Here is a 9,898-nt window from a genome sequence, read left to right as displayed (position 1 = left end):
ACATTACAGTTCAAAGGAATGGTGATTTACTAATACTACAGATACAGACATATCTTATACATACGACAGCGTGCCGCGCACATAGACGTGGTGGCAAAACGACATCCGCACGGCTCGCGGTCTAAACGCGTGTGAAGCGATGCATGAAATCTTCACGCTATCAAGCGTATCGATGACCTTCCGTCTTTGGCGTCAGTTTTATTTCAAGCGGTTTATGAGGCGGCGGTGGGAACAAGTGATTTGGGCAACAGGCGACGATTCTATGGTTTTGCTTGAACTTTTTGGCTTGTTACAATTTAATCATCTGGCCGGAACTTGTGAGACTTTGAGATAGATTTAGTTTTCGATTGTGACCAGTTTCATAACTTTCGGTAAATTTTGCACTATGGTCGCCAGCTAGGCTATACAATTACCCAATTGGAAGCATTAGGGATCCTGTTACCCATATTGGAATACATATACAATTGATATGATAGAGGCAGAGGAGGTGCCAAAACCGTCTATCAATGATCTACTTGAGAGGCTAACCCTGGGTGTCTCAAAATCTCTAGGTAAGTAAATAATGAAAGTTATTCTCAGACCTCGTTAGACTGAAATATTTGACACATGTGAATGCATCTTTCCACTAAATCTCTCAAAATTTTGAGAAGTGCATTGGTAACTAATTCCAAATGGCTATTGACTCTTCAAATAGATGCATTGCGTCATCATGATAAGGGGGCAGTTTTGCCTATGGTCATGCAGATTTCATTGTAGAAAAAGTGATGGAGGATAAATGTATTCAAAACTTTCCCTATACTGCTTGTTACTGGCCACCTCTTTAGTTTGTATCTTGGTAAACAACAATATTTAAATTAGTAAGACCATTGTCTTAATTTTGAATTGGAGCTGTAAACCGGGATTGAAACTCTATTTTTAGAAAGATGACTCGAGTCAAGTCAACGAAATGTTGCGACTTGAGTGTCTCGAGTGATTATAACCCAGTTATGAACCTTTCGATATAATATTGAGTGTTGAACTAATTTACAGGCTCCGATGCTATAGGATCCATGAAAATTGTAAATGTGTCCCACTGTTTTAGAGAAGAGGCCCGGTGTTTGTGATGTGGAGTTGACAGGAGGTGAACCAGCAGAAAGACATCAATTAGTGGGATGGGAGCAACGAAATGGCTGCACCCTCCCGGATGATTTGAAAAATTTCTATCTGACAACTGACGGGATTTTGCTGACATGGAATGTGATCGCAGAGGGTGAGATTTCATCAACTACAGCAATAGGTCAATAAACGGGCCTACGTTTGTATGTATGTGTGTATGTATGTGTACCTGTGCATCCATCTGTAGGTCATCTGGCATCTTTGCTTGTCATCTGGGTTGCCAAACTTCTTCCAAGCCTATTCTCCGTCGTGGACACTGTAATTCCTTAACAACCAAAACTACATTCCAAAACCCACGATCCTGGTCAAATTAATTATGTTAATGACATATAATTCTAGTTGCCTAATTAGACTGATAAGAACAAAATCCCTGTAATCTAATTGTAATCTAATTTCTCGTTTTCCTGAAAATACTACAGCAGAACTGTATAGTGTGAAACGATCCAAGATTTCTGTACAGACATTTGCCAGTCCAATGCGAATGCGAAGGAACTCTGATTCGACATGAACTGAACTGTATTTGTCAGAGATGAGCATGGATTAGGATTTGAAAAAACAGGATTTGTGAAATTTTGTCGGATTTGGATTGGATTATACATTTTTTTCAGAACGGATTAGGATTTGGATTGGATTTACTGATTTTCTGGGAGATTGAAATGTTGTGTGGCGAATGGCGACAAACTTTATTCAGATCAGTTATTAATGTACATGTACTTATGGTTACTAGGTTATCTTGAATCAAGTGAATCGTTGGTTGTGAAAGAAAATTTTTGAATCCCTCCATTGCAGAAATTAGTTTTTTTTCTGAATTTCCAGTTGGAATCGGATTAGGATTGGACATGGACTTGAATATCAAATAGTTTTGTATTAGGATTTAGATTTGAATTTGAAGGTTCGGATTTGGATTGGATTATGACATAGAAATTTCAAATCCGCTCATCTCTGGTATTTATATTCCTTTTTAATTTGGAATTTCAAGTGTTTGCGAATTTTGTAATTCTACTCTAATTTGAAAAAAATGTGTAACAATACTTCTTATTCGAATCTAGTTTGGTAAAGCTGAAAACTTGCTCTATTTAGCAAACTTACCCCGTTTTTTTTTTCGAGCCAATATTGGAGAATTTCAGAAGGATAAAAACGGGGTTGTAACGTAGTCACCAGGTTCCAAGTCAATCTCACTTTTTTAGCTTTGATTCGAGTCATTTTCAATTCACCACCGAGTCAAGTCCAAGTCAGCTAGTAGTGGGTTGAGTACGAGTCATAGTGTTGCGATTCGAGTCCGATTCATGTTGTTCACTGTTCAGTAATCGATTCAACCCAATTTTTGCAACTCTGCTCAAGTGATATGGAATGGCTCGCATTCATATATAGTAATCTTCCTCAGACTTATCAGTTTCTGATCGCATTTTCCAAGTATCAGGCTGATAGACGAGATACCAATAATGCAGTATGGTAACTTTACTATACATCGAATTATAATGAAGTGTCTGTCTTGGCCGTCCTAGCCTCGAGTCATGTACAATGACTCGAGCACAAGTCGAGGCAATACAAAAATTGACTCGAGTCGAGTCATTTTACGCATTTGATAAAATGACGCAAGTCGAGTCATTACAACCCGGCATAAGAATCTACTCAGTACTCATACACTCCAGATCTATTGAAATTATGAGTAATAGCCGATATGCTACTCTTCTTTGCTTCATGGCGATAAAAAAATATATCAATACAGTATTACGGTATGCATTTTTAGAGTAGTATCACTATCACACTTCATGATGATTATTGGATAATGAAGATAAGCATTTTTTCTAGGTAACAAGTTCCCGGTTGGAAGAATGGAGATTAATTCCTTCAATCGCTTGGTGAAGATAAACGCTTCTGGCTCTACATCGTCGCTCGCCAATACGCCTTCCCTTGCTGATGTCGAAATGGATCATAGCAGTGACGATGACAGCAGTAGTGACGATGAAGGTAGCAAGTTTTGGTAACTTTGAGAATATTCTTACATAGAGTTTTTCATGCGAAAATCAGGGTTGTAATGACTCGAGTCGGAGTTTTACGTTGGCTTGGCTCGGCTTGAGTTGATTTGTGTATTGACTCGACTTGAGTCTCAACTCGGACTCGAACTTGGCTTGGTGGTGAATTGTAAATGACTCGGCTTGACTCGAGTCAAAACTATATAATGTCGACATGATACTTTTCGGAATATAGTACATTAATTTATGAATGTCTATTTCCAGAAAATACTAAACGCAGAAGTGTTCCACACTTTGATAACAGAAGCAGGATATTTGAACTTGACTCGTGCCAAGGTTACGGAAAGGCATGTCTTGTCTACTTGAATACAAGCCCCGGTAAGACCTAGCTAGCAGTAAGCTTGTTCAGCTTTACGTATTGTAGATGTACATTACTGAAGTGGTTACAGTAGTCAATAAAGATAGTGGATCATATCTTAAGGTAAAGCCATACGTACGCGACTTGATGTCTAAATATCGGAACAGAAAAGATGGATCAAGATATTAACAGGAAGCTTGTTATGTCACAGGTTTGCCAGCCCATAAGCCGGAAATTTGGCTTATGGATCGCTCGCTACAATGGCATTTTCTGTCGGAGGACTTCACGTCTTACTACCGACTCATGCTGATGCATCTTGGCTTGCCTCAATGGCAATATGCACTGACCAATTTGGGATTGAGCTCCACGGCTAAGGTTATTTTCAATACCGTTATAATCGACTTGGCTGTGTGGATCATACTTGTGTTCGGCATACTTGAAATGAGTATTGTCAAAGCTTTTGAATAGAGTACAGGCCTTCGTGATGTGAATCCATCACAAAAATTGACTCTTGAAGGTACTGCTAAACATTAATTTGGAGGTATCGCTAAACAGTGACTTTTTTGAGATGGATATTTGTATTGGGATGTTCTTTATACATTTTCATTGTTTTAATATTTTAGTATCATCATCATTGGTTTATTAGCAATTTTATCAGTTCAATACACCACAAAAATGCGATACAATGAAAAGACAGGAAGATGTCGAAGCGACAAGGAGTAGTACTGTATTATCATACAAACAATACAGATAATGAAGATCAGTATTAGTGTGATTTTGATCTCATCATCCCCTGCCGTAGCAATGCTGCTGCAGCCATACTTGTTTCGTGTTAGGAACATGTCAACTTTGGTGGTCTTGGGGATATAATCACCAGTATATCCACATTCTAGGTGAAATACAAGCAATTTTTACTGAATGAATACTAGTCAGCCCTCAAGATGACCCGACTGCAACCTGACGTATCAACCTCGCCTATCGACACATGTCTCATTCATTTTCATCACCAGTTGGTTGTGTGTTATCACTTGTTTCCTTCCATCCAGCGTGCACGCCTCATGTACATCGCCTAGGCCGAGGTGGTTGTCTGATTTCAAACACTGCTCCAAGCCGTTTCGGCACCTTCCTATCATTTCATTATGTCGTAGTCTTGTGGTGTTTTGAATTGATGATTTTGATGTAATTATTACTAAACTGATACTAATACTGTTGCCAAATGTAAGCAGATATAATCACCAGTACTTTGGTGACTTTCCTGCATGTGCCATTGATTACTATTTAGATTTATCAAGTGTAGCATCTGTGTTGAGGTCTGGATATCTTTTTGTAGTGTTCTTCACTTCTGACACTTAGTTTCAAATATTTCACAGCAATGGTTCAACTTGTACGCCCCAATCCGTCTCAAAATGGACGAGGATAAAACAGAAACGACCGACGCGCAGACTCAACCGCAGAGATCTCAAGACAACTCAAAAATTGATTTTATAAAGCTGTTTCGGGGCAGGGTGTCGGACCGAACAAGACCGAAAGCAATACCTCCTTCGCAATCGCAGATCAGAAAGAAAGGGAGTTTGCAAAACTTCACATCGGGCGCTTCCACCAAGTGAGTTAAGATAATGTTTTACATACTCATAGACTGCTTCCACTTGCGTAGAAAGTAGCTTCGGAGTTTGTCTGTGTCACCTTCATAGTGAAAATGTAGATAAATCTCACAATTTCAAAAGTGGTCACCCATCAACCTATTCTATTTTCTAAACTACTCGAGTACTTTCAAGACCTACATTCAGGGTTGTAGCCTAGTCACAAGTCAATTCTACTTTTATAGAAATTTGAATCGAGTCAAGTCAGGTCATTTTCAATTCACCACCGAGCCAAGTCCGACTCTAAGTCAGGCTTCAAAGGTTAGAGTCCTAGTCTCGGTGTTGAGACTTGAGTCCGGGTCACCGTTCATTTTTGAGTTCAATCCTTTTCAAGTCACTTTTTACAACTATGTTTTAGTTATGTTCAATGCCTCCCATTCATAGCACATTAATTTTCCTCACCGTTCAAAGTTTCTGGCCCCATTTTACAAAACCAGTACTAATAGACGAAGTACATGTAATGTGGTAGCTTACTATTCTTTGAAGTTACAACGAAATGTCTCTCTTGGCCAGCCCAGTCTCGAGTCAAAAGACTTAGTCGAGTCACCGTAGAATTGTCAGTCGAGTCATCACCACCCTGCAATCTGCATACATGTCTACTTCTACTTGCATTTTTGTACGAATGATGACTAATTTGCCGCATCACTGACCTGTTGAGATCAACGTAATACGGTATGATTTACAGATCTAACAGTTCGAGAGGAAGAAGTTCAAAACCATGGACATGATCGCACTCAAGACACCTTCATGTTTACAGATTTCATTTTGTGGTATATTTTTGTGCTTGATGCTTTCTAGTCAATATGATATATGGCGTAATGCAGTGGCCAGCAAACTTGTGGGCATTTTGGGAGTTGTGTGTGGGCTGCAAGAAGTTACCAAGAAGTAGGCCTCACCTGCGGACAAATTTATGTCAAAATTTCAGAAACATAGAGACTAAATGAGTAATGAGTATCTTTGCTGTGTACTTGACTATATTTAACTAAATTTTATTCGTGACCCTTGAAATTGCGACTAAACTTGTCTTGTCCTGCAGCAACTAACAACCATTACAGCTGTAAATTTCCTTCCCAACTGGAATTAAAGAAATTTGAATTGACAGAAACAGAATGAGCAAGCTCATTTCTTCCGAATATTCAAAGCACAAAAACCATTTTGCAATGACGTTGTATTGGCAACTTTGTGGTTAAAACAGATGATGAAATATATTGCTGGCAATGTAAGGTGTAAGGATTTGTGTCTGTTGCTGGTAAAATTAATTTTGTTCTTGATTTTACATTTGAAATCACAGTACACAGCAGACACTCCTACAGATTTATAAATTTATAGTATAGCCTACCTCTTTTTCTTTTTTATGGTTTTCTCCTCGATGTTTTCGCAGCATATACGCCGACTCATGATACACACACACACAATCTGTGCATATGCATATCATGAGCATGTGCAATCGTGCGTAGGCCGCCGGACAAGGATGGTCTTAGGTCTGACCCAGCCGGGACGCTCCATCGTTTCGCTATCTTGTCGGTCATGCTCCTACTGTAATTTGTGTGTCAGCACTGACAGTTCATCACATAATATTGTGACTCATATATGGTATTTCACGTTGGATGTCCCGAGGGGAAATAAAAAACGATCTCGGGATTAAAATCACAGTATAGTCTTACATGGGCCTTACTGATACTGACCTCTCAAATCTGCTCTCTCCAGCCAACGCTATCTGAACTGTGTCTGCATGCATATAAACTTGATAAAAATGGACAGACATTCGCGACTCTGGTGTTTCGATTTTATATGCTCCAACAGGTTCATTCAGTTATATCCAAATTGAGATTATTACAATAATATGTCTTTACACGGACGATTAACAGAATTCCAAAATATCAAGAACTTGAATCCTATAAATATATACGTTTCTTCGGCCATTACTTTTTAACAAGCTGCATCAGACCGCTCGTGCTCATAGATTTTGGTCTTTCCAACGGCAAACCAAGCGCCCTGCTCCAAATCAACTGAGACAGACACCCGAGCGCTCTCGAGACGCCAAAGAGTACGGTGTAGTAACTCATTTCGGTCATGCCGTAGTGCTGCAAGAGAACGCCGCTGTGTGCATCTACATTCGGCCACGGGTTCTTGGCCTTTCCTTGCTCGAGCAGAATATCCGGAACGATCTTGTAAATTTGTGCCACGAGCTTAAACATTTTGTCATCCGGCAAGTGCTTCAATGCGAATTCTCTTTGACAAGTGTAGCGGGGGTCTGTTTTGCGGAGAACGGCATGCCCGTAACCAGGCACAACCCGCCCGCTTTTCAGCGTGCTCCAGATGTAATCGTGCAGTTGTTGATCAGACACTTCGGCAGAGCCAAGCTCCTTTGCGACACCTGCATGAAAATCAGTTAGTTGAAGAGCTGTTCGACGGTGCAGAACTTCAATATACAATTCGATATTGTATTCATGTTGAAATAAACCGGAATATAATCGGCTGACACTCGTCAGGGGTATTCATCAGCATCTACCAGAGAATTGGGCAATGTTATTTCTATTTCTTTACTAGTTGCTGACAATTACCCCTGACAAGTGTCAGCAAAAAATAGTTGTTTTCATTTCAATATGAATACATTATTCGATCAGTTGATATTATAATTTATAGAGCGACGAATACAGCAATTTACACAAGGGTGATAAAATCAAAAAAGTATATGTATTTGTGTATAAAAGAGGGATTGCGTTGCTGTAGGGAAAGAATGATCGATCAATAGGGTAGGGTTGTCCCAAAATAATTTTTGTTGTTGAAATTTTGCTGGCAACCGCATGAAATTATCAGGTTGTCTGCAACAAAACAGTGCATAGCAAATTTGGCCCGATTTCAACCGGTAGAATCTAAATTATTTGAGTACAAAATTGTGGACTGAAAATACTAGTAATCATGGTGGAAAATTTTTTAATTACTGATTAGAACTGACCACCGTAAATACTAGCCTATAATTTCAAATCCAACAACAATAACTTTGCTTCCACTAGTTGGAATTGAGCCAAAATTGCTATGCGTCGTTTTTTCGACAGCTCAACAATTTCAAGTTTTTTTTTCAATTCTTTTTTTTATTCAAATTGAAATGAACCTGAATATTTTCGGCTGAATCGGGTTCATTTCAATATGAATATACGAAGATATGTACCTCCAAGAAGCTGTTCAAATCATTTTTTAATAAAGGTTGGAATTGAGTCAAATTTGTTGTGTGGCGTTCATTAGCACAGCTAATACTTTTACCCAAAAAAAAGTTGTTTTTGAACAATGCTAATGAACACAGCCATAGCACGAGTAAATGAAACGATTTTGATTTCACGCTTGAAAACATCTAGCGAGTCCGACAATCTGATAAAGGCTTGTAGATTATTCCACAAAACATCATCTAAAGAAGACAATGATTACAATCGACTAAATTACTTACCGGTCAACCAGACCAAGACTTCTTGATTTGCAAGACCGTGCAGAGGTCCTGCGAGTCCATTCATTGCCGCAGCCACAGACAAATACGGGTCACTCAACGCACTGCCGACGAGATGCGAAGTATGCGCGCTGACGTTGCCTCCTTCGTGATCAGAGTGAATCACCAAATAAAGACGCATAAGCTCGATGAATCCGGGGTTATCGTAACCAAGCATTCTACAAAAGTTGAGAGACCAATCCGCGTTTTCATCGATAGTGCCTATGGGACTGCCATCCCTGTACAAATTGCGGTAAATCTTGGCAGCGATTGGTGGCAGTTTAGCGATCAGGTCCATTGCGTCTTCGTACACCAGTTCCCAGTATAACTTCTTGTTAACTCCTTCAGAGTAGGCCTTTGCGAATTTCGACTCTGTGTTGAGAACAGTAATCGCGGCACTTAGTTGGGACATTGGATGAACATTGCTTGGTAGTTGATCTAATAAGTTGACAACGTGTTGTGGTAAATCAGCCCTTTTTGCCCAATCTTTACTCAACGCGTCCGCTTGTGCCTTTGTTGGTACTTCACCTGTCACTAGAAGCCAAAATAGTGCTTCTGGTATAGGTTCCGAACCACCTTCTGCTTTCGGTAAAAGCTGTTGGCATTCCGGAATGCTGTAACCTCTGAATCGAATACCTTCTTCCGGGTCTAACACAGACGTTTCCCATACCATACCTTTGATACCTCTCATACCGCCGTAGACCATGTCTACGTTGACATCGCCAACTTTGGCGCTTCCGTATTCTTTCCTGAATTCCATGATTTCTTTTTGCTTTTCCGGGATCATGTTTGTGAGAACTTCTTTCAAATTGGTAGAGGCCGCGGCGCTGTACGATCTGGATATAGCTCCATATTTTACTAGTGATGGGAAAAGACGGGTAACAGCTTTTTCCGAGAACATCACAAATTTGGGGAAAAACTACACTGCAGTATTACCTAGATTCTGAAAGTGTAATGTTTCTGTTCATCATTTTGTGAACACTTAAGAAAGCGAAAATCCTTAGAATTGTGAGCACGCCTACACTAGGCTTACCATATTTTGGAAATCAAAAAAGAGGACACTTTTTCAGAAATTTGCAACTTGCAAAACCGGAGTGAAATTCTCAAAAACCGGTTAATTTTTCCCACTTTGTGATCGGTTGACTAAAAAAAAAGGTCATCTTTTCCGCTCAGGGCTCAAAATAACGTTTTTTAATCCACATTGCCAGGTGGATGACTAAAAAAAAAAAAAAAAAGGTCATCTTTTCGCTCAGAGCTAAAATCACCGTTTTTCACTTCGCAATACCCG

General features: G+C 39.6%; 2 protein-coding genes across 2 annotated transcripts; one reads left to right on the top strand and one right to left on the bottom strand.

Moving 5' to 3' along the window:
* The first annotated feature begins 261 nt into the window (after positions 1-261).
* On the top strand, positions 262-5,964 carry LOC145433068 (tubulin polyglutamylase complex subunit 2-like). The gene is made up of 7 exons (XM_080309976.1): positions 262-551; positions 1,082-1,249; positions 2,968-3,126; positions 3,396-3,509; positions 3,701-3,864; positions 4,860-5,092; positions 5,815-5,964. The coding sequence occupies exons 1-7, from the start codon at positions 470-472 to the stop codon at positions 5,855-5,857; spliced, it is 963 nt and encodes a 320-aa protein (XP_080166102.1). The 5' UTR covers positions 262-469; the 3' UTR covers positions 5,858-5,964.
* A 933-nt stretch (positions 5,965-6,897) lies between these two features.
* Positions 6,898-9,578, bottom strand: LOC145433067 (citrate synthase, mitochondrial-like). The gene is made up of 2 exons (XM_080309975.1): positions 8,575-9,578; positions 6,898-7,506 (listed from the first exon to the last, which is right to left on the bottom strand). Exons 1-2 carry the CDS (start codon positions 9,509-9,511, stop codon positions 7,052-7,054), a joined length of 1,392 nt encoding a protein of 463 aa, XP_080166101.1. The 5' UTR covers positions 9,512-9,578; the 3' UTR covers positions 6,898-7,051.
* Between the last annotated feature and the right edge of the window lie 320 nt (positions 9,579-9,898).

The sequence above is a fragment of the Botryllus schlosseri genome, chromosome 2 (genome assembly GCF_051294905.1).
Source record: "Botryllus schlosseri isolate E-star chromosome 2, Bs_hap1, whole genome shotgun sequence".
Lineage (NCBI taxonomy): Eukaryota > Metazoa > Chordata > Ascidiacea > Stolidobranchia > Styelidae > Botryllus > Botryllus schlosseri.
This window is presented reverse-complemented; position numbering and strand designations above follow the sequence as displayed.

Bases quoted from the DNA above. Each gene is read 5' to 3' on its own strand.
- LOC145433068 (XM_080309976.1), top strand. From the start codon at position 470: ATGATAGAGGCAGAGGAGGTGCCAAAACCGTCTATCAATGATCTACTT. The intron at 3,510-3,700 runs GTAAGACCTAGC...GTTATGTCACAG, and splicing joins CTACTTGAATACAAGCCCCG to GTTTGCCAGCCCATAAGCCG. The intron at 3,865-4,859 runs GTTATTTTCAAT...AATATTTCACAG, and splicing joins GATTGAGCTCCACGGCTAAG to CAATGGTTCAACTTGTACGC.
- LOC145433067 (XM_080309975.1), bottom strand. From the start codon at position 9,511: ATGTTCTCGGAAAAAGCTGTTACCCGTCTTTTCCCATCACTAGTAAAA. The intron at 7,507-8,574 runs GTAAGTAATTTA...ATTTTCATGCAG, and splicing joins AGTCTTGGTCTGGTTGACCG to GTGTCGCAAAGGAGCTTGGC.